The sequence below is a fragment of the Thermobia domestica genome, chromosome 8 (genome assembly GCF_964235325.1).
Source record: "Thermobia domestica chromosome 8, izTheDome1.hap1.1, whole genome shotgun sequence".
Lineage (NCBI taxonomy): Eukaryota > Metazoa > Arthropoda > Insecta > Zygentoma > Lepismatidae > Thermobia > Thermobia domestica.
The window spans coordinates 102,363,326-102,389,550 of NC_137461.1; the positions used below are offsets into that span (position 1 = coordinate 102,363,326).

The window sequence follows — 26,225 nt, forward strand, 5'->3', positions numbered from 1 at the left end:
ACGCATCATCACTGGTCACGACAGATATACTCGCAACAGTCAAATTCTGGAAGATTTAGAGCTGCCTCCTGTTAGAGAAATTCTACGGCATCTCCATCATAAGTTCTGGCATACTTTACCAAGACATGTTAATCCAGCTATAGCCACCATCGGCACCGAATGCGCTCTACGGAATGTTTATCGCACGCCACGCATCTAGTATCTTTCCATAGCTCGTAATAACATTATCAGCTACTCTGCGACAGTTGCAGATGTAGACTTCCAGACATAATAAAACAATAGTAATATCCAACTAGCCACCTGCACATCTATATATATTCTTTATGCCGTCTTACTCATGGAGTCAGGGGCTTCGGCCCGATACTCTTCACACAACTTCAGCATTACCGTGACCGTGACCGTGCGTTGGTGCTGAAGCAACATACAAGTTACTCGCTAAAGGGGTAGTCATTTTGTGTTGATTCAACACCTCATTTTTTACAGTGTATTCATTCTCTGGTAGAGATATAGAGCTCCGATATCAGACATAAGCCACTTGGAAAGGCCTGTCCTAGACATAAACTCCTCTTTATTCGTTCTTTGATAGAACTCTGCTCTGATGTCATACATAAGCTAGTTGAAAAAAATTGACAGATGTTTCCTATTCATTTTCTGAGATATATTACTCCGACATTATATATAAGCCGCCGGAAAGGACTGGCCTAGGCATTAACTGCTTCTTATTAATTCTGTATGAGAGATATAGAGATCCGACATCATACGTAAGCCAATTGGAAATTAACTGCTCCTTATTCATTTCCTGATAAAGATATATACTAGGGTGGAACGAAAAATCTCGATTTTTTTATTTGTAGTGCGGAAAAGTTGCCTTTTGATGTGAAAAAGACAACAATTTATTTTAAGGGTAATTAAAGCATACTTTGAGGTGATGCAAATAGATAAAGTTTCATTACGCTAGGTATATTTATTGTTTTATTTAAACGTTTTCTACTCTCCTATTTTGCACTTTAAACACTTTGAGTGTACTTGTTAGATCTTTTCATTGAAGAATCAAACTTCTGGGGAAGAGAAGAAGGGGTTTTAATTTATGGTGAAGTTAAAAAAAATACATCTTATCTATAAATGTGCACAAAAATCGATTTCGATTTTTTTTAAAAAAAGGAAAATAAATAAATAAAATCCAGTTTTATTGTTCCACTCTAATGTACAGCTATGATGTCATACATAAGTTAGTTGGAAAGGACTAATCCAGGGATGCAAATAAGCAACAAAATTTTACTCGCCCAAGAATAAAGCTACTAGCCCATATCCCACAATAGAAATTATTTACTTACCTTCGGTATGATATTAAATACTCGCCCGCACGATAAACCACTCGCTCCGGATGAGTGGGCGACCGGCTATTTGCATTCCCTGGACTATCTAAACATTAGTAGATCTCGAAACATTCACCGATACATATAGAATACTCCGACATCATACGTAGCCCAATTGGGGAAGACTGAAATTAACATTAAATAATCTCTTTTAAAAGTCATTATAACTCTAATCCTTATGCAACTTCTAAAGTAAACAAAAGTTGATATTTTCGGCCATACTAGTGTATCAATCAACATTTTTCTCTCCCTTTCTTTACCTGAGCTAATTGTAGTCCAACTTGGAAATGAATTTGACGGGAAAATTGTTTGAACGTAATCGACAACCACTCCATTCCTAATCATGTGTTTAATTCCATTCTCTCCTTTGATTCTATTCAAATAAAGATCTCTGAACCTGGAGGAATAAATAATATTAGAAGTCAATCGTTAGTTTTCAGTTGTCACAAAGTTTAAGTTACAATTAATCGAAACTCTGTTGTTCTTATTTTTTAAGTGTAGATAGGAAACCTGAAAACAATTGGTAATCTTTTATGAGAAACTGTAACAAAACCAAACAACAGTTGTTGAAATGCAATGTTACGATTTTATAAACTGTGATAATTTTATAGCCTGCCCGGTCAGCATTACTATTCATTTGAATATAAGATTAGGAATGTAATGGGGCGTATACGGCTTATACTCACTTAATATTTTTATAGCTTAGCGTATATTCATCGTAATTCTACCAAAGAACAATTGTATACGGGATCGGATATACGCTATAGTTTTGAAAATGGTTAGCGCATATCAGGCAAACACTGTAGCAATATATCACTGTTCAAGGACCATTTTTACAGGTATTATCTCTTCATTCTGTTCTTTGCAAGCAGGAACTTTACCCAAACCTAATTAAAAGTTGAAACTGTAGTATAAGGGCCATTCGCAATTTCAACGACCGACATACACCACCTATACTGAGATATTTTACTTAAATTATAAATAGGTAATTCATTAACAAGCGCCCACTAACGTATCTAGGAAGGACTCACGAGAAATTAATAACTCCGGATCTATTTTCTAAGATTAATAGAGCTTTCTGATGTCATACATAAATCACTTGGAAAGAACGGGGCTATACACTCTATTCACGTCCCGATTCAGACAGAACATTCCAAAGTACAGACTGAATTTTAATAAACAGACTACGTATAAAGCCTTGCCAGCCACTCATTCCCTCAATCACAAGCCTTGCTTACGTTAATGAAAAGATCTGTTGTAAAACATCTTATTTTGTAATTTTATCCATTATAGAGTTCGAACGTAGATAGCTCTGTAAAGAGAAAAAAAAAAAAGGCAGTAAAGGAAAACCAACGATTATCTGGTTTGTCTCTTTTTTGTCCTTGTTTCGTTATTCCACAGTCCAGGAGCATAATTTGGATCACCAGGGGGGGGAGTTGCCTCTGAATGTGAGGTTTATGAACATTTTAATCAATAGGATAACAACATACCAATGAAAATGTAAAAATCTACTTACATTGGGATGTCGTGACCCCGTCTACCCAAACAAGATCTGAAATAACCGTCAGCTCACAATAAAAATCACAACCGTCTGCTCTATTTATTTGTAATTCTTTAATTAGTTCGTCTATAAGAACGTAGGGAGATTAAACAAGGGTGACACATACTTAGATAATTGTTTTGTAAAAAAAAAAAAATGCATAAATGACCAACGTATCTTCGGATATACAGAGTATTCTGTAGTAATCTTTTCGGCAGGAATGGAATTTACCTTTGTGATTTCCTTTGAATATTTTACGTAGTTCAACTTAATGTGGGAATTTTGTGATTATTTTTATGTGGATGCTATTATTATTATTATTATATTATTATTATTATTATTATTATTATTATTATTATTATTATTATTATTATTATTACAATAGAACACTTAAACATGAAAGACTGCCAATCTCGGTAGTTGTGAAGTATAGGAGGCAAGGACATCGTTCACGTGTTCTCGGTTTGAGTTCCAGAGGAGCAAATATTCAGGCTCGAGCCAAAAATTGTTAAACGTTATAAGGCGGAGGGCAAACATGTGCTACTTGGTGTACTCTTAGATATGCTGCGGTTTAATTTATTGCGCCAACCCTCTACTGGATTGTTTGTTTTGTGTGTTTGATCGTTGTAGCTCTATATTTCTCTGAATGTTTGGAATGTCCATCCATTGTTCAATTAAATAATCGTTTAACTCTTTGATTTTCTGCCAGATGGACAGTCCTCCATGACGATGAGCCAACCTTAATCGATCCTGCTTGATGATATTAATGCTAAGGCACTACACATGCGAACATGATGACGTACATCTTCATTGTGGAGGTATTCCTCGAAGAGACCCGAACTCTGAACCTTCCACCAGACGATCAGGTTAAAACGGTAATGGCAACCGGAAACCTGTGAATTAGGAAACATCGCACGCAATCATGGACGGCTTTAGAATTTTAATTTTGGGTAGGCCTGCTCCCTTGCTTATGGATACATATACGGTACACATTTGATTGATTAATGACAGTAGGAAATTATTTTTACAGTAGTGGTTGATGCTATTTGTTAAATAATTATCTACCATTAATTTAAATAGTGGAAAATATATTTACTCTTTATTGCATCTTTTAGCATATATATATATATATATATATATATATATATTTTAAACTTTCGGGAAGGCCCGTGCCCAGTGGTCGAAGTGAGACGGTGTGCCATATCGCCTCTGTTTTTTCAGTGATGAAGGCTTACCGCCTCTGGTTTTCCAGTAATCAAGACATACTGTCACTAAAGAGTAGATGATAATTCCTTTAATAAATCCATTTTTATCCACAGTAATTGACGAATAGCTTAACACGTAAAAAGATTTTATTTCTTATGTAGAAATAATTTCTAAGTTGACAACACCGACATTTTTGTTATCTTTTTCCTACATTTTTGTTTTTAAAATGAGGTGTCTTCAAAGAAGTTCCACTAGTTTATATTTTGATGTGGCATATTGAATTGTTTCTTTTTTATGTATATGTATGTCCTCCTGCCCTAATGCATATAAATGTCGTGTTTTGAGCATGGGCGGATTTAGGGGTTGTCTGTTGTCTGGGTAGATCTTTCTGGGGTTTGAAATACTCCTCAGTCGAGTGAGAGGACCGGAAGTTTTTCTGCAGAAAACGGTTAATATAAAAACTCGGTCTTTGAGGATCTTCGTGTATAATTCTCTATAATATAAAATAAGGGAATATATTTTTTGAGGAAGTTGTTGGTAGTAGATCAAAAGTCTCTCATGTCCTATCCCTTTTAACTACAGAGAAGCTCTCCAATGATTTTCAGTCATTATATAAATAAGAATTCAATTTTTAGGCTAGATAACATTATTGTATTTCAACATTTAGAAAGCCGGTATGTCGAGTCAAAATCGTAATAAAACATACCGCCTCTGCTGTTTTCCCCTCTTTGATTACTGCCCGTGCCTACCTGGCCTACCGCTAAAGCCGCCACTGCACGCAATGCATTGATTACAGCAAGCTGAAAATTAACTTTCAGCACCCGAGATTCGTTCTGCCAAACCACATTTTAACAATTGTAAACAGTTCCTTGTATGTTCGCTCTAATTTATCTGACATCAGTGCATACGAGACTGGTATAACCAACGTCTCATCATGTGTAGTTTCTATATCTGCATGTATGGTGTACAATTGGGAAAAATACTCGAAGCTACAGTAGTATTGATTCAATTGTTCATATTTTACTTGTTTGCTCTTTTTCTGTTCTTACAAGTAACACTTCCGAAGTGTAACACTCCGATTTTAATAAAATTTGGCAGGTAGATACTACACATTAAATAAACGAATGCGTGTTTTTTTTCTACTGAAAAACGGTTTTAGGGGGCAAAAGCTCCCACCCAAAATTTGGAAGTTGACGCCCGAAAGGCAAAAAACAAGTGAACCGAAGTCAACGAAATTGTACACATATATTGTAGACATAAAAGCAGGGAATACGTGTTTCGTATTTTCTTGGAAGAAAATGGTTGAGTGGGGCACAGACCCCTCCAAACCTTTCATCATGAAATATTAAAAGTGCTAGTAACAGTATGTCAGATGCCTGTAAAGGACATGAAGAATTGCAACGAAACTTTGTGTACAAACAATATGCAAAAAATAAACGAAAACGGTTTTTTTTTATTTTCTGCAGAAAAACGGTTTTAGGGGGGAAAAGTCCCCATCCCCAATTTTGAAATTTGAGGCCCAATGGGCAAGAAGAAGTGCACCGAATTGAAAGACATTGTGCACAGATATTGTAGACGTAAAATGAGATAGTTGGATTTCGTATTTTTCTGGAAAGAAGCGGTTGGGTGAGGCACAGACCTTCTAAACCGTTGATTACGAAATATCAAAAGTGCAAATAAGCATACGTCAGAAGTTCCTAAAGAAAATGGAGAATTGCAAGGAAACTTCGTATACGGACAATTTGCAAAACAATAAATGAAACGTGTTTTAATTTGAGAGGAAAAACAGTGTTGGGGCCTAGGCCCCGTGTAGATACTATATAGACCCTATGTAAATAAGGCCTTTCGTGTTTCTCAAGTTCCGCTTTGGTTCAAATTTGGCACATCAACAGCAAACTGGAAATAAATCGACACGTGGTCTTGTTTATGCGAAAAAACATTGTAAGGGTTAAAGGTGCCTCCTGAAATACTATAAAATACACTATACTGTTTGTGTTTGTAGTTGATGTGCCGAATTTGAAGAAATCGGATGGAGACACTTGTGAAACACGAAATGCCATATTTTACATATCCAATATCTACATACAATTTCATTCGCTTGGTCCACTCCTTCCGCCACTCAACGCCTCGGTCCACTCAATTTTTTTTGGGGGGGGGGATACGAAACACGTATTCCTCATCTTACCTCCACAATATTTGTGCACATTTCATTCACTTCGGTCCACTTCTTCTTGCTTTTCGGGATCAAATACCAACATTTTGGACGTGAGCTTTTGCTCCTAAAAACCGCTTTTCCCCGAAAATAAATAAACGTATTCGTTTATTTTTTGCGTATTGTTCACACACAAAGTTGTTGCAATTCTTCATGTCCTTTACATACATCTGACATAATGTTACTAGTACTTTGATATTTCGTGATCAAAGGTTTAGAGGGGTCCGTGCCCCACCCAACCGTTTTTTTTTAAAGGAAAATACGAAACCCGTATTACCTCATTTTACGTCTGCTATATCTGCGCACAATTTCATTCACTTCGGTTTACTTGTTTTTTGCCTTTCGGGCGTCAACTTTCAAAATTTTGGGTGGGGACTTTTGCCTCCCAAAACCAGTTTTCCGCAGAAAATAAAAAAAGCCGTATTCGTTTATTTGTTAGGTATTGTCCATACATAAAGTTTCGTTGCAATTCTTCATGTCCTTTACACACATCTAGCACACTGCTACTAGCACTTTCGATATTTCATGATGAAAGGTTTGGAGGGTTCCGTGCCCCACCCAAACATTTTTTTTTTCAGGAAAATACGAAACCGGTATTCCCTCATTTTACGTCTGCACAATTTCATTCACTTCGGTTCAGTTGTTCTTGCCTTTCGGGTGTCAACTTTCAAAATTTTGGGTAGGGTTTTTGCCCCCTAAAACCGTTTTTGCGCAGAAAATAAAAAAAGCACGTATTCGATTATTTTATGTGTAAGACCTATCTTCCAAATTTTATCAAAATTGGAGTGTTACACTTCAGAAATGTTATTTGATAGTTGACATTTGTTCTGAACTCCCACCCCTACAGTGAAAGAAGTTTCGGGGTGAATCAAGTGATTAACAGGTGGACAATGTGAAAATGAACCACACGTGCAGAATGATTAATCTGATAAGGAAGACAGTGCAAAATTGCTCAATAATGAGCACCATTTGAAACTGCACCGTGCGAAAATGCACGGAATCCATATAGGTAAGCCTAACAAACATATTGGTCAGCCGGTAAAATACTGGTCTGTTGGCAACCATAACCTCCCCTCAAATCATCACTTCCCCAGACTCAGCCATATTTGCTTCGCTGCCCTTCGAACTGGTTAACGACATAGGAAAAAAAGATACAAATCTTAAAATAAATATGCTATTTGAACCAATAATATGTACTACATACATCTTACCCATCTATCATAATTAGTAGAAGCTTGTTGTGGCTTTTTCTTGGATGATTGCAGTATTCACATCGAACTACCATACTATGCACCACCAGCAACATTATGGTTATCCGCCGTGGCCACATTCTCTCTGAAACAATATTTGAAAATAGACGCATACCGTACATTTCAACTTACTATAAATAAAGAAAATAAAAAAAAAACAGTTTTTCGCTTTTTTGAAAGGAACGCTAATAAAATTGATACACAATGCCAATTTTTTCATGCCTCGTATACAACCAAGACATAAACTGATTGTTCAGTATTACCTATTCTGCTCCTTTACGGCTCTTGTAACAGTGTTCGGTGTGGCAAACAAATGGAGAGCAAGCAAATTAGATTATTTCTGCAAAATTAAATTACTACAGATAGTAAGACTATATGGTATTTTAGTTTGTTCAGAATGATCTACTGCAACTTAATGTAAAACAGATTTGAAATAACATGCTCCGAAATCACAAGAAGATCTGACCAAAGCAAATACAATAGAATCTCGAATTCTACTCCTGATACCTCGCCACTTCGTATAACGCGAGGGTAATTTTTAATTGAAAAATGGTTTTCTGTCCGTCAAGCAGAATATTACCTTTCAAATAATGAAGTATAATAATAGCTGGTTCTAACATCGCCTACATGGTAGAAAGGAAGACGAAATGAGTATGAGAGACATCTAGCATCACGAGATAGTTTTACGCACACACACACAAACACATACATACATACATACATACATACATATATACATACATACATACATATATACATACATATAGGGTCAACCACATAGTAGTCGACCGAATTTGATTGCAACTAACTTGTGTCGTTAACTTACGTTCTTTTTATAACGGCTCAGCTCTGAAGAAATATGTATCGTACACCGTGCTCTCTCTGGAATAATCAAAATTAGGTTATTTATTAAAATAATTTATTTTAAATTTTAATATAAAAGGTGATAAATTGTACTGTCGTCGACGACACAAGAACTAAGTTCGACCACTGCGTATAGCAGTAGTCGACCAGGATCTGCAAGTTATAGAATTACGGAGCTAATTTTAGGATTTGATGTAAAAATATTTGCAATAATAATTGTACCTAAACCTACCATAACCACAAGTCTCTTTTAGTAAATATAGCTTGCAGTAGTTAAACTGTACTGGCCAATTTGTGCAAGCTATAGCTAAATGTATGCAGGTAATTTATGAAGTTGAACGAAAAACTACAAATATAGTTTAAAATATTACTAATAATAATTTTACCTTTGTATTAGAGACACAAAGGTCTATTACAATGAATATAGGCGTAAGTTTATTCATTTCATAGGGCCATATTAACTTACTGGAAAATCTTCATGTTGTCGCTTTTTTTTTCCTACATAGAAACACGTTGAGCATTGGAAGTCTTCGTATTGTTCAGCAGTATCATTTTCCAAATCAGGGAATAAAGCTTCGTGAATTCTGAGAATGCATTGAAGATGTGTTTGCAATGTTTTCGCCAAGAACCCTATACGGCCAGTGGCAATATGTGGCTGGCATTGGCGTGTAGGGCATATAAACTAATGCTATTCTCAGACCGCAAGCTATGTGTCCGCCACCAAGAAAAAAGCAGAGAACCTCGCATTTTTCTTCTTCAATGAAGAGAGCAAAACATTATCAATATATTCATTGAACATCTTATATTTGATCTACTCTGTATCAAATAATCTATGCCTTATCGTTTTTTTCTTCTGGTACAATATTTACGAAATTTTTAGGCGGTGCACGTACGGGAACCTATCATACTTGGCAAAATACACTGCAGCATCCACTTCATAGACATAATTAAAAGATCACCTCGTTGGCGTTGAGAACTCTTTCTGAATCCTGCAACAAACTGTTATAATTAACACATTTATGTAATCTTTCAGTTCCTGGAACCAACATGTAACTACAATTTTTGTAAAGCAAGCACGTGTTTCATTCAGATTCTGTTTACACTGTTCTCAAAGTCATTCCGGATGTTTTCTGAGAAATGCATGGTATCAGCCAGCGCCAGATCTTCCCGTTCTGACATTTTCCTAAACTTTGTTGAACAGTATACGTAAATCGTCCTTCTTTGTGAAGTCCAATTTCACAACTAACATTAACACTCAGCGTGCTTATTATCCTTTTTTCAGATCATACTGTTTTAGGTTCCATTTGTCAACTTTATGGACTACTCGGCCACACCGCTTACAGAGTACCGTTCTTCTGAGCACACAATAGGTTGCTGAACTTTTAAGCGCAACTATGTTCCTTGAGTGTCTAGTATGCAGAGCATCATGCAATGCATTCTCACTATATCTGAGCAGTTGTCGTTTCTTAATTGGAACGTCACGTAGACCTATAACAAGTTAAACTATTTTTAAAATATAAAAATAAAACATAATTGGACACGTGCAATCTCACGTAAACTTACTACAGCAACAGGGCTGCAATAATTGTGTGAAGGGTCGTCACTTACACTTACCAGACTTGCAAACGAGAAAACAAGATTGAGTAGGCATATAGCCTTTGCTCTAAGAAATAAAAAATGCTTTAATTAATGAGAAAGTGCCTTCATAGTCCGGATAGGTTACTTTTTCACTCTTAGGAAGATGAATAGTGGATCAATATTCTGTAAGGAGAGAAAACCTCACATTCTTCAGCATCTAAAATCAGAGAAATGAAAGTCAAGTTTGAATAGTGAATACAGGGTCTGCACTGTCATACTTTGACACGTAATAGCAATGTTTTAGACATTGCATGCCACTCTCTCTGTTGCTGGAATTTCGCAAATTTCATAGGTCTGTTCAAAGTTACCCAAAATCATTTATACCACTCTCTTGCCACAGATGTTACTCTTTTCCAATGTCGACCATCTATATCCCATAATCGACCTACCCTGTCGCTTACTGATTCCTTTGCTTTAACTTTATACTTCCGCGGTGTAAACAGCATATTGACTGTTTACATTCAAAGACATATAAGTTCCCAGTTGATTTCCAATAAACCTATAAATCATAGTAGTCGACCTCCCTGGTCGACTTTAGAAAAATGATCATTTGCAAGAACACAGTAGTCGACCACCCCATTGTTTGTCCCAAAATTGACAAATATCATTATTTTCGAATATTATACAAAACTACTAATTCCATACAAGCTTCTTGCACCAGTAAGTTTGAATAAGTTATGACCTTATTAATTTTTAATTAATTTCTTCTTTAATTTTTCAGCCTCCTGTCACATTGGCGCGATCCAGTCGAACCGTGACGAATTAGTCAATACAAGTTTGCAGTGATATTAGGCAATGTCTAAAGTTTTGACCAAGTCAATCATTGTAATTCACCAATGTATAGTTTTTACAACGATTAATCAACTTTTCCTTCCTTCCCGGGTTTCGGCACCATATACAACGATTAAATCACTGGTTCTTTTTATAATAGATTTGAGCCATTAAATGATACACACTCCGTCCCTTATTTTGATTCCATTTATTTATATTTATCTATGTTGTCCTAACAACGACGTCCCAAAGTCTTATTATTTAACATTATCGACAATCATATTATTTGAAATATTTCTTTCTCTTCTTCTGCAGCCAGCCTAGTACATATTTCGAATAACTTATGACCCAAAGTTACAAATATACAATGTACTGGTTGTATTTTGAACTTAATTTATCCAAGTGGTCGACTACTAAACTAGGTTATCCATAGGCGGCGCCATCCCATATCATGGGTGCAGGGAATCGGACTCCCCCGGCTCACTAAAATGTATTAATTTCTTAAGATTTTCTTAATACAATTAAAAATATCAAATGTAATATACCAACCAGGGAGATAGCTTCCCCCTGATATATATTGGGTCTGGCAGCTATTTGATAACAAAATAACATAAGCGGAAAAAGGAGCAGAGACGGAAGGTAGAGCATTTAATGACCATTGAACATTATGTACCCGTGAAGACCAGGGCCTAAAATTGAGTGGAGTACTCCACACTTTGTGGAATTGTAGGAAAGGAGTGTGGAACTGTAATTCTTAAAGTGTGGAGTGGTATTAATGTGAGAACTTTACTTTTCTCGGATTATGCATTTAAACACGTTTAGTGTGTCAAACTAAGTCTTACTGATTCAATACATTCATTATGCAATGGGTTACTCAATTCCATATAACTGCCAGTATATGATATTAAGCCAGAGTTAATACGTATAGGTGTCTCCTAGATGGCAGGGAAAACCATTGCCAATTTTGAGGTGAAGGGACTTTTTAACTATATTTAGTTTTCAAACGTTTTCGGTTGCATTCATATAGTTTTAAAATATGCAACTAACTGCACGTTTATCTGTTGTTTCAATAGGACATTACACTTTTCCGAGATAATGAAATGTGTTCGTTTTGTAGACAAAAATTACACGATCCTTCGAATCCGTTATAGAAATATGTACTACCAGATATACTGTAACATACATCAATAGCCGCCAAAAATTTAGCCGAAGCACCATAAACTCTCAACAACCAAATCATAACCCAGGAAATATTATCCGTTCGTAAGTTGCATGGGAAAAAAAATTTCGCTAGCCGGCCCGGGTTAATTCTTTTGTCTATAGATCAGTGTTCCCTGTTAGTGGAACAGAAGAAGGAAATAAAGAAACAAAAGGTAAGCAGTTGTTCCTTTAGTTCGTCTTTATGCCTGCAGACACATCTGACACATGGTTCTTATCTAGTTGTTTTACCGGTACTTTGTGCCTACAAGCAGTATAGGGTATTCAATTTTCCATGTTGCTGGGCGTTGGACATTAGGTCTATTTATTTTTATATGGAACATTGGAATTCAAAGCCTCAGTAAAATTATACAGGGATCGCTCCAGGAATTTCTTAGTGTGGGTACCCACTACTAAATATTACTCGGTTTTGAGAAATCGCGCTCACAGTCAGCAGTATGAACAGGTACAGTAGGCAGTAGCCTATAACGCAGTAAATTTGAGCCATGTTGGGGAAAAGAGTACATGGTCTTGTCAGTGGAGAAGTACTTAGAAGAAGTCAGTGTAATTTATAGATAAATAATGAAAGCTGCTAAATCCGATAGTGATAGTGGTACCAGTTGTTAAATTCATGTTCAGAATCGACACTGACGAATTTGGACGGCAGTCGAGAGCCTAGCACTGATATACAACAGTTCAACCTTAAGTAGACCGCCATATCAGTCTCAATTTAAAATTATTAGTTATCTTAGTTCAGAATAAAGATGCGAAGATTATTCATTTTGCTATATGTGAAGAAGAATATAAAGGTCTATAATAGCAGTCATTCCAGGTTCAAAACTCCTCTGGAAATAAATCCTTTAAATTCTGTTTATTTCATTGAGTTCGTCCCAAAAATAAGAGCGATAATTTTGTGATATTAATACTCGATAAAGCTGGGGCTACATGCACTTTAAGCAGACGAAAATAACTTTTTATGTAACATATAAACATAAAGTAACTGCTAACAGATAATTTGCAATCGTGAGTATATTGTCTATCTGTCTGTGTGTATGGTGGGTGGGTGGGAAGGAATGTGATTTTGGTGATGATCCGAGACTTCTGGTTACGATTTTTTTCTTTTTGCTGCAAGAAAACAGACAAGCAGAATAAAACGTACTTTCAGAGATACATAACCAATGAAGTTTGCTATTAGTTCTCATTGTAAGAATTAAGTAAAATTAAATATGTAATTATTTTTTTTTATTTAATTCTAACAATACCAGCCTATATAGTAAAACTGATTTGGTATACATGGATGAAGATAGATTTTATTCTGTCCCCCTGTTTCCTTGGAAAAAATTACGTAACTTTGGCAAGAGCCTCGTAACATCACAAAAACGCGTTCTTTCGTAAATAATTCATGATTGCATATAATCTGTTAGCACTGACAGAAAAACGCTTATTTTCTGAAGATTGAATGTAAACTCAGTTTCTTTGCTAGCCCCAGCATTATTGAGTATTTATGTCGCAAAATTGCGGCTGTATAATTTTTGGCACGACTTTACACAGTGCAAATCGGGATTAGTATTTTAGGGTACATTTCTCTTTCTAATTTAGGATACTGGTACTCAAAGGAGTCTTCTGTCCTGGCTCACAAAAGATGACAGACCCAAAGAAAGAAACAGAAGCGCCTCTTTTTCAAATGCCGTTGATGATGTTTCAACTGCACCTGAAGCAGGTCTACCATCTACTGTTTCTAACCTTTCCGTTGTAGATGATGAAAGAGTGAAAAATGACGCTAAAAGCCTTCTCATGAAAATCTGTGGAAATCAGTCATTTCATGCTCTGTCAACAAGTCTAGCCCGAGTTGTTGCTTCGAAACCATCTTCTTCCGATGTTGAAAGACTTATAAGTGACTACAGCATATTGAAAACAGATAACAGACTCTCTTTGGCTCCCACTACTGTGAAAAATCACCTTCACGTTAATATAAATATGGGTCCGTTGGAACATTTTAGCCCAACCCCTGCTGTTATGAAATGGCTGGCCAGAAAGATAAGGCGTTTTGAAGTTGGTAGGAAGTCAAAGGAACAGCCCTGGTATAACGGTGTATTTGCCTCGGCAGAAAACAGATTGAGAAAGCGTGATGATCACGGAAAAATGACAATGAAATTGGTAAGAAAAAGTGACTTTTTTCTTCCAGTGTGACTATTTTTCTTACCGGTTTGTTTTCTGTATTTTATGGTTTAATACAATACAATTGAAATGTATCCTAATGTGCCTTTAATTTTGTTTGCTCTGGATGCCAAAATTTTCCAACATAATAATAATAATAATAATATTTTGTCGCAGGTAAACATGATGTACTGGACAGAACACAGATTATATGTCAAAACAAATGCTGACTAAACAATTTTCTCTGTACTATATAAAATTTTCACCAGTGTGGAGCTGTGATTTCGTTGAATTTTAGGCCCTGGTGAAGACAGACCCAATACAGGATATCATTCTATGAAAACGCCATCTACCGCATATACAACGTCTAAACGGTGTCGAAACCGTCGGTAGACATGATTGAGGTTTGTCCTGGGAACGTTTGTCATGGCATACACAATGGCTGCCCCGAGAGCGGCAACGGTGTTGTGTGGATGCTTAATAGAGGCCCTCTCAACCACACCCCAGACGTAAAAGTCCAAAGGGTTGACATCGGTGGAGATGGACGGCCACATGTTGGGGATGATGTGGTCGTTGAAAATTCGTGGTTCATCATTCTTGGGTTGAATGGATCGTATGGAAAACATAAGGCCTGCCACGTGCTATAGCAGTATTCCAGGGATGCACAACCATTTCAACATATCAGTGTGAGCAACGGCGTTGACTCTGGCACCTTTACTAAAGAAATGTGGAGGCATCACGTCGCCCTCACTGCTCAGGATTCCCAGAACTATCACAGAGGCAGAAATTTGGTGTGCATGACGGTCGGAACCTCCTCGGGTGTTTTACACAGCCACAGATTATTTCTGCGGTTCGCCTTCTGGTCCTGGACAAAGATTTCTTATCCGAGAAAAAAGAAAGAATTTTTGGCTGCTCGGGATGTTTCAGCTTGTTTCAAAAGGCGCCTGGCGCCGGTCACTCTGTTCTCCCTGTTCTCACGAATATGAACTGGCCTCTCCGCATCACTTGCGACTTGTAACGGAAGTCGTCATACACCACACGTTGAATGGTGGCCTCTCAACCTGCTTCTCTCTTACGAGTACCCTCATTGAATTCCCTGGGTCCACTTCGACAACAGCATGGACGGAAGCGATTAATTCGGTTGTCCTGGTTCAGTGCGAGCGCTGACAATGTCGTTTCCTGTGGGAAACCGTTTCCACATCACCACTGGCGGCCTCTAGTTCTCTCCGAATTTTGAAGACGAATTACCAGGCGACGTTCAGGAAGGCAACGATCTTGGAGTGCCCTGCAGCCAAGGAGACGATAACTGCACGCCTCTTCATTTCCTGGATCATATATATATATATATATATATATATATATATATATATATATATATATATATATATATAGAGAGAGAGAGAGAGAGAGAGAGAGAGAGAGAGTAAAGGCGGACGAATTCGGACATTCTAAGTTTTTTAAACATTTGCTTGGGAAGTAAAGTACGGAGCGCAACACGAATTTGCCAGTTAAAGCACTGTACCTCCCTTCACAATCAGTGTAGAGTTGAACATCATAGAAGGCCGAGTGACGCAGCAGTACGGTGTGGAAAATAAGCCTGAAGGTAAGTAATGCCAAAAAATTTGCTTCTTTTAATTTCTGAATACACTTTCTTAAGGTATTATTAGTCCATAGTTCAGCTTTCCAAAGTCCAGTTTCGCGTCAGTAAAGTCATCTATGCTAATCATTTACGTCAAAAGTAGAGCCCAGTTATTCCTCGACGCCACTTCTGGTGTAAGCGAATCTGGACAATAAATGTGAGGTACATTCGGACCACTATTTTCCATTGGGGCTATTTCGGACATTATCATATGAAATCTGTGAGATCAAAATAAAAGTAGTTTAGACTATATGTTTTTGTAGAAGTTGCGTTACATATACATAAGCACATACACACTGTAAAATATTTCTAGAAATAATAAACAAGACGAGAAAAAGCTTTGAAATAAAAGGTTAATATTTTGGAGAGGAAAATTACCTGTTATAAAATCAGTCCACCCCGATCTTCCTGGGGTGGGGTATGGAACCACTTTGAAAATTTAAGTAAGGACTCCAATTTGTATACCAGATTCGGATTCTGCGGGGGGAAATACGTAAATTTTATTAGATAAGTAAATGGCTCTAATCAGTAAAAAAAAACTAGTTGTACGTTGTCATTTCAGAATAAATGTAGAATAAACAATGTCAACCTTTGAATTATACTTTTTCATGACTCGTGATAGATGGCTCTGTATTCAGCAAGGAATATTTTTCTTTGGCAGTGAAGAAACACACATGTTTTATCTAGTATGCTACACCGATAATAAAAATTGATATGAAGGAACCTGTATTCTGTACATTATCTCAGTATAGGCGTGATTTTTTTTTATATGACTCCTCATTTCTCATCTTTCAGTTACAGTAAGTGCTCAAATTGACTACCTCTAACATCCATGAATTAATTGATAAGCGTTTCGAATAATTGTGCGCGACTTAAAAGTGTTTCCGCAGTAGTTTAAAAGTCTGTCTGCAGTAGAGCTTAAATCGTGCATCTGCATGTGAACACTGGTAAATTTTGCTGGCACATAAGATGCTACTTTCTGTGAAGGGAAGATGACAGTACACGTTATATTCTACGTTATATTAAACTTTACACAATACATTGAAATAATTTCGTGACGTCTAATTTGACTACTTTTTTAAAGATCGTTACATAATAAATAAGGAAACGACAGAAGTTATGGAGAGAAAATAACCTTCACAATGCTGAGGTTGCATCTAGGGGAGGCATGTGAATCCGGGAAGCAGCTGGAAGGTTTAATGTTCCCAAATCTACTTTGCCTGACTACCTGAAGAAATCACACAAAAGCTTCCAATTAGAAAGCCTGAAGGTCAAAGTGTTACTAGTGCTGCAGTAGAAAAAATACTTGCAGAAGAATTTCTACTTTACAAAAGAGAAGAATTGGCCTTTCCCACCACGATGTGCAGAAGTTGGCCTTTGATTTTCTTTATGTACAAAATTATTCTTAAAATCAAAATATGGTTACAAAATCATCAGACACATTAAATGCGATAACTTTTACCTTATGTGTGTTTTCATAATACAAATTCCTTTAACATAAACAAACGATTGGTGGGTTCTGCATTGTTCTCATCCTTCGTCAAGAGACACAATATGTCTCTGATAAAACCATTAGGTCCATCCAGTGCATGGGTGCAAGGGTTTAATAAAGAAACTGTGGCTCGTTTATATTAGCAGTTGAGAGAAACTTTGACTTTGGCATCGTTACGGAATCACCCTGAGCAGGTGTATAGTGTGGATAGATCTTGCAGCTCACAAACAGGCCGACAAAAGTGCTAGCATAAACTGGAGAAAAATTTGTTGCCCAATTAACGCACGGAGAAAAGGAACGTAGCACCAGGGGTTCACCAGGAGAACAATTTAACTGTGGATAGAAATTACATTTTACAGAAGAAATTGCGAGTCCAAAACAAGTGATTGTGATAATTGTGGCTTCTGTGATAAAAGAACAAATATTATCCACGTAACTCATAAATATGTTCCTTGGGAGAAATGTACAAAATGCAAAATATGGTATCATGTAAGATATGTTAGTGATGTGTTAATCATTCATTCGTATGTGGAAAGTGCATTTAACTTGAACTGTTCACACTTAAACAGCGTTTATATTGCAAGAAATTATGTAGTGTAATCTGTAATGTAGTGTAACCATACTGTGACTAGACTGTGTGATTCACGTTTAACTATACAATAGTCATTAGACTATTAGAAATCGATTATTTTAGGTCTTTACTCAGAAAAGCTCTAATGTTGTCTTTTATTCGGAATCAAGTAATAAATACATTCTGTTGACCTTATGTATATGTTTAGACTTGGAAATGTACATAATTAACATTTCTTATCCTTACTTAGAAGTCATTTGTATTAGGAAAACACACATAAGGTAAGAGTTATCGCATTTAATGTGTCTGATGATTTTGTAACCATGTTTTGATTTTAAGAATATTTTCTGCTTCGTCCGGATTCGCCTCCCTTAGTCGCAAATTTAAGCAAAATGGCATCTTCTCTTTTCCTGAATGCCATTATTAACAGCAACACTTTATTATCATGTGTTATCTGTAGACTAAAATCCTAAGAATATTTGACCAGAACATACTGGCTTTCTCCGCTAAATAAGATGGCTAGAATAAAAATACCTGAATTGTCCGGATTCGCCCGCCTTTACTCTCTCTCTCTCTCTCTCTCTCTCTCTCTCTCTCTCTATATATATATATATATATATATATATATATATATATATATATATATATATATATAATCATACATTAAGTCTTTTACTTTTAACAGTTATTTTAGAATATGTGTTTTCAGCTATACTAGAAGTTTCACAGAGTAATATGCGGTAAAGTATTATAAACTGTGAATAACCCATCCATTCTTCCGGGAAGCTGAACACGTGCGGTAATTCATCGACCTCTCAATCCATATAGTCGAGTTGGCAGGACTCTACTGTGCTTATTGTCACTAACCTGTATTACAGTAAGAATTATATTTTATTTCTACGTTAAACGTAGTTCCAAAGCTAGATTGAGAGGTATTCAGATACTCCTGAAATAGATGCATAGTTTTCTTTTCGTTTCTTTTTCTTTTCTTTCTTTCTTTCTTTCTTTTTTTCTCCCTTGTTTTTTTGCTTGGTTGGTGTATAACGTCGATTTCTGCACCGATGCTATATGAGATTTGGACCTACATTCTAGCATGGAATCCGAACCACCTAAAACCGTTCAGATTTCAAGACTCTTTAATTGGAAATCGAACTCGGAACCCCGTGCACGAAAGGCAAGCTTAACCCCTTACCGCATGCCGTGCCATATATGACACATACCCTTTTTTCACTTTAGCTTTTTTGTGATTTATCAAAGGCAACAAATGACTGTTTTGTCTGCTGTATGAGATATTGACGTGTATGAATAAGAGATTTTGGTGTCATCTGGCATGTTCTTTGTGAGTTGTAAGTGTGTCAGATATGGCATTTACTTATTTCTCGTCGGAATTAAGTTAAAAATATAAAATTCAAGTTTTAATTCAGTTTTCAAGTTCCCATATGAGGATTTCCAATACTGATTATTATTATTATTATTATTATTATTATTATTATTATTATTATTATTATTATTATTATTATTATTATTATTATTATTATTATTATTATTATTGCTAAAAGAAAAGAAAACATGCTGAAAAGGGTTAATAAACATTAGACCAGCGGTGAAGGTAGTCGCAGAGAATTATGGCCCCATACAATTACATTTTCTAGTCAATGACTTTCCTTTTAGTTTTTGATTCACTGAAAAATATAATTTCATTCATGCAAGTGAATGTATGAGTGAAATAACCGTAATTATTCAAGTCTTGTATACGTGATGACCCTATAATAACTCGATTTATATGTTTACTTTTGGGAAGCACGATACTGTGATCGTAATCGATCTGTCTGTGAGGGTTGATCCCTCATGATAATGGCTTGCATGTTGCATATGAATAACAAAATGTAAAACCTCAAAAAGCAATTTATGTGTTCACTTAAGTTTCCTAAGTTCGGTTTCTGTATACTTTACAATCACTAAGGAACTGGATATCCATAACTTTCTTTCTAGCTTAGTATCTCCCTAGCTATCAAAGTAAAAGGGAAGCTTTTTGTGGATGAGCTTGCTTCAGCGTGGATCTCATGCTCGATTGCTTGAATACAGTATACCATCCTTTCGAGGACCGAGGTTATATGAGACACAGACCTACAAATTAACGTGAGATCCGGAAATCCCATCTGGAATCGAACCCGGGTCTTCCGCGCTAAGGACGGGTACACTAACCATATAGCTAGAAGAGAGCTCCATTTAAAAGAAAACAAGTAAAGTTTTATTAGATATTTACTTCCTTCTTAATTTTGCAGGTAAACGGTTAATTAAGTATTTCCTTATGAAATACTAGCATCAATTAGCCGCTGGGTTAAATTAAGAAAAAAATACTAATATGTTCCGTTAGTCAGTCACTTTTTACTATTACTAAAGCGCTCTTTGATATTGGTCATTTTCGATGATTTTTATATATCCCCCTCCCCTCCCCATGTTGCAGGGCACGGCATCGGAAGTGTTATTGTTCATCTTAGCGATCCCGAAAACTATGGATTCGACACTAATATCGACCATTTTCGATCATTCTTAAATGTCTATCCCCTCTCCCACTTTTATCCTTTAACGCGGCGAGAGCCCCGACATTCGAGATTTTCCTTTCCAAAATCCACTCAGTTAAATCACCTGTATGCACATGCAAACGGAATACAGATAATATTTTATGTTAATTTTAGTGTACTGGCTACGATGCACGAGACACTGCGATAACTCGGACGTGAGAAAGTACAGATAACGAGCTGCAAAACCAACGTGACTGGCGTCACTTTGGTCACTTGAACATCTGGTCATCCAGTATTTCTCTAAACTACCGCAATATTTCCATAAGCGATTAAAGAAAGCACTTAATTTAGTTCCAAATAACTGCAGAATATATATTGTGCATAATAATAAGTCAGGGAGAAACACTGACAAGGTTCGTCGCTGACAAATATTCTCACCAAAAAGCAATGTTTTAAATATATATATGAAAAAATAATGAAAGACTTCTTTGTCCAGTTGTATGGGAAAGAAGCAATTCCCACCAAAGGAAGAACTTACATACGTCGCAGAATAAAGTATAAATCGAAAAAATAGTCACTGTCTTCACGAAATATACAGAGTGTCCACAAAAATACTTCTATAACCTGGTGGCGGTTATAGATTTGACATCCGAAACGCGGAACGACCTGTTAAGTGCACACGTAGACAGGTTGAGAACCTCTGGCCGTATAATGACATTCAAATAAAATTAGGGTTTTCACCAAAAATTTAAAATCAGTTGGTTGGCAGCACTGTGGTATAGTGTGAGACTTACGTGTATAAACGTTGAATGTTTTTTTACCTGAAAAAGGACTATTTAAAATAGTTAAATAACTTGTTCACTCACTACAACATGATGAGGTTCCTGTGTGAGCAGTATTCGATCCAAATGTTCCATAAAGTAATAAGATCCTCTTGAACGATTGACGCAGTAGGTTTTCCTTATCTTCCGTTTCTTTACATGTTGAAACCATGCTGTCTTCCTGTGTTGAATGTCGTCCACGGTTCTCCAACGATGAGTTGATGAGGGGAGAAGAGGATATTTTTTAACACTGGTGTGAGAAGCTAGGTATGGTTATATAACACCTGTATGATAACTTCACTAAAAATGCGCAAAAAGCGTTTATAGGGCTATTAATATTCTTACTTTTTTAAAAACAGTAATAAATCCTTTTTTAAACACTTGTAAATACTTTTCGTAAAATGTTTTAAGTGTTCCGTTTCGATCACTTTATTTGATATAATATGAAGTAAATATATACACTCAATAACTATTCATGAAAATATCGAGTTAAAGAATTATCAAACATTGCAATAAAAGTTAGTAAATGTCTTCTTTTATATATATTGATATCTATATTTTAAATATTAAAATATGAATGAATATGGAAGTAGCAAACGTGTTAAACGTATTTAAATATTATAATTATTGTCAAAGTTTCGATATTACTACAATATATTTGAAAAACATGAAAATCATTGAAAAAGTAAAATGAATAAAGATGTAAACACATAATAAACTGACAATATGTAAACAAAATAAGACTTTCACCTGTATGTTCTTTCTTAAACGTGCCTTGTGTTGTTCGGCAGAAAAGAACGAAAAATCGTTTTTCCAAAATAAAAAAAATAAACTTAAGTGTCAAAAATGTCGTTCATAGTGATTCCAACAAACAAGCATGATTCTGCATATCAAAGAAAAGACTGTGATTTCGTTGACATGTATGAAGAAAATTCGGCATGCCATAAGATCAAAACGCCATCCACTCGCCATGTGAAAATCGAGACTTTATTTCGATAATGCTCAATGTAAAAAATGATTCATTCTGAAAAAACTTATTATTAGCTTAGGCCTAGAATAATGGTTATTCACTTCCAAAAACGTAAACATTGTAGGGTTACCAGAATAGGTGGCTACTATCTGCAAAAAAACTTATTTATAAAGCGTTGAAAATTATAGTGTTGATCCAAGTTTTTCGAAGGTCTGAATCAAGGTAGTTGAATCACTAGTCCAAACATTCCTGAAAACAAACGGTCATTACACAATGAATTGACCAAAACCATAGGTGGGAAAAATGTGTATACTACACGTACTTACACACAAAATATGCAATCGTATCTCACGAAGCAAAACTAGAAACGTGAAAAGGCCTGCAACCATAGGCACTTACAAAATGTTTCTATACATAACTGAAATATCAACACTTTAATATTCAGTAAAATACATGTATGTTCCCTGGAACATAACGTGTCTTCCACCTAGAAAAAGATGTGTAAACTCACAAAATACAAATGCTCTCGTAGCATCGTAAAATGTCTCTGCAAGACAAAATACATGAGACCTATTAAAAGAAAAACATGAGATACAAACGAGAATATAGTCAACGACATTACAACTTTCTGGTCGGCCGGAAACATCTAAATTAAATTTCCTACAAGACAGCTGTAACAAGCTTCCTTAGGCATCGTTGCTACAAAATATTCAAACTGGTATTATTAACGCATAAAATTCAGTCATCGAGCATATAAAATAATTAACAGAAAGTAATTTTCATAAAACGCTATGGCTTCATGCTGTTGGAAAGAAAGAAAATAAGTTTATTTTTCGGGATCTATATCGAATTCGAATAGTTTCTAGGACATACTGTAACTGAAATACAATTTTCTCAAAATTAATAAAAACATTCCAACACATTAGCATACAAATCCACATAATAGAATTACGGTTCATATATTTTCTTCTAAAATAAAAATATTACTGCTTTAGTTCGGAGAATATGCTATTCACACGACATTCCTGCACATACTATTAATCAATAAGGAAATGCCTGTTTTCACTCGTTTAAGGCTTAGCCTACTTTCCGTTCTAAACTTTTCTCTTCGAATAAAATATATCGTGTCACATGCTGGAAATTGTGAATTTTGTGGATGAGCTTGCTTCAGCGTGGATCTCATGCTCGATTGCTTGAATACAGTATACCATCCTTTCGAGGACCGAGGTTATATGAGACACAGACCTACAAATTAACGTGAGATCCGGAAATTCCATCTGGAATCGAACCCGGGTCTTCCGCGCTAAGGACGGGTACACTAACCATATAGCTAGAAGGGAGCTCCATTTAAAAAAAAACAAGTAAAGTTTTATTAGATATTTACTTCCTTCTTAATTTTGCAGGTAAACGGTTAATTAAGTATTTCCTTATGAAATACTAGCATCAATTAGCCGCTGGGTTAAATTAAGAAAAAAATACTAATATGTTCCGTTAGTCAGTCACTTTTTACTATTACTAAAGCGCTCTTTGATATTGGTCATTTTCGATGATTTTTATATATCCCCCTCCCCTCCCCATGTTGCAGGGCACGGCATCGGAAGTGTTATTGTTCATCTTAGCGATCCCGAAAACTATGGATTCGACACTAATATCGACCATTTTCGATCATTCTTAAATGTCTATCCCCTCTCCCACTTTTATCCCTTAACGCGGCGAGAGCCCCGACATTCGAGATTTTCCTTTCCGCTCGTATGTCGGGGCTACCCCGCACTAATTTTGACGCTTTAATTACTCGCATGTCGACAGAGCCCCGCTTGTATGATTTAGTCGACAACTTCTGCGATCTTTTGGCCGTTTATTCAACTTTTTAGTCAGCCGTTTCTGCCACAGTTTTCAACAAATAAAAAGCGATATACAAATGTAAACAAACACCAAAGATAGCTGGGTTTGTGAGAGACTGATATACAAGGCGTTTTGGAAGCTTCAGATACCGATTTCAGTGATAGTAATAGCGAATATTTAGATAATGATAGTTTGAGTGAAGAAAATAGTGGTGATAAATCTTCCGATTCCAATGAAAATGATGACCAAGTGACAGGTGATGTGTTGATAAGGGACAATTGGACTCCCTATGGTAATAATGATGCAGATTTTCCAAAAATTTCCTTCACAGTAAATTCCGGGTATAAACCACCAGTTGTTGGAAGGCCAACTACAGGAATTGAATTTTTTCCATTATTTTTAGTGATACTTTGCTTGAGGAAATTACCAATGAAATAAACAGGTATGCTAAGTCCAAGATACAAATGCCACTTCAAAAAAGGTCCATTTGGTCTAGTTGGCATGACATGACACTTCCTGAACTGAAGGCATTTTGGGTGTAATACTAAATATGGCACTCACTAAATCCTAAACCAAACATGCAAGATTACTTTCCAGAGGAATGGTTGGACAAATGCTCATTTTATAAGGACATTTTCAACCGCGATAGGATTTTTCAAATTTTTGGGATGCTTCACTTGTGCCCCCAGCACCTCAGATGCAACAAAGTGTTTGTGCAAGGGGTTCAAAGTTAATAAACATTGTGGAACATCTTGACAACAAGTTTAGGGAATTTTTGTGCCAGGACAAAATGTAAGCATTGATAAAAGTACAGTGGGGTTCAAAAGAAGGATAGTTTTTAAGTGCTACAAACCACAGAAGCCAACCAAATGGGGGCTACGAGTATTTGTATGACCGACTCAAGTACTGAGTATATCTCAAAATAAATCCGAGCTGTACAGCTTGCTGTGTCAAAACAAATTCGAGGGGAAAGGATTAAGTTACACCGTCAAAGTGATATGACGAAAACCATTTCAGGTTTAAACTTCATCTAGGTTGTAAATTTGATCGATCGAGGTTCCTGTGGTTCAAGAGTTATTAAATTTTATTTATTGTTATATATCTTTCCCACCCCTAAGTTCTACTGTCAAAGTGAAATGACAAAAATCATATCAGGCCCGAACCTCGTTAAAAATTTGATGGAGATTGATCGTTTGATTCAAGAGTTATTAAGTTTCGTTTATTTTTAACTCCTCCCTCCCTCTCTCCTTTCCCTAAATTCTATCGTTAAAGTGAATATATAAATACCATACCAGGTCCGAACTTCATCTATGTTGAAAATTTGATCGAGATCGGTCTGGTGGTTCAAGAGTGATGAAGTCACAAAGACAGTCACTTTCATTTTTATTTTTTACTTATATATCTCCCCCTCCTCTCTCCTACGTTGCACCGTCAAAGTTAAATGAAAAAAAAAATATCCCAGACCCGAACTTTATCTATGTTGAAAGTTTGATCGAGATCGGTCGGGTGGTTCCAGAGTTATTAAGTTTTATTCATTTTCATATATTTCCCCTCCTCCTCTCGCCCTCCCTTAAGATCTACAGTCAAAGTGAAATGATAAAAAAGCTTCCTAGGTTCGAATCTCATCTATGTTGAAAAATTGATTGAGATCGATCGAGTGGTTCAAGAGTTATTAACTCACGAACATAGTCACTTTTATTTTTATACCGTATATATTGATTTTAGTATATCTCTCCATCTTCCCCCTCTCCTACGTTACTTCGTCAAAGTGAATTGATAAAAAGCATCACAGTCACGAACCTTATCTATGTTGGAAGTTTGATCAAGATCGGTCGTTTGGTTCAAGAGTTATTAAGTTTTATTTATTTTTTTATAATTCCCCCTCCTGCCTCTCCCCTAAGTTGTACCTTCAAAGTGAATAGCTAAAGACCCAATCCAGAACCACATCTACGTCAAAACTTTGATGGAAATCGGTCGGGCGTTTCAAAGAGTCACAAACAAAGTCACTTTCAATTTTATAATATAGATAAACAAATTTCTCTTCTGTCAACATACTATAAAATCCTTTCAAATATTCTATTAGCAAGATTGACCCCATATGCAGATGAAATTATTGGAGATTATCAGTGCGAGTTTAGACAAAATCGATCAACT

General features: G+C 36.1%; 1 protein-coding gene across 3 annotated transcripts in view; it reads right to left on the bottom strand.

The window, feature by feature from the left end:
• The window catches only part of LOC145691795 (glycerophosphocholine cholinephosphodiesterase ENPP6-like), an 87,454-nt gene that overhangs the window by 42,832 nt on the left and 18,397 nt on the right, over positions 1-26,225 (bottom strand). The window contains exons 2-4 of one of the 3 annotated variants that reach the window (XM_081767106.1): positions 8,411-8,466; positions 7,546-7,669; positions 1,637-1,773 (exon numbers count right to left, since the gene is read on the bottom strand). In XM_081767106.1, the coding sequence (XP_081623232.1) occupies positions 1,637-1,773; positions 7,546-7,664 (256 nt within the window). In that variant the 5' untranslated portion in view covers positions 7,665-7,669; positions 8,411-8,466. Of the gene's footprint in view, positions 1-1,636; positions 1,774-7,538; positions 7,670-8,410; positions 8,467-26,225 lie in introns of all 3 variants that reach the window. The other 2 variants (XM_081767108.1, XM_081767107.1) reach the window with 2 other exon arrangements.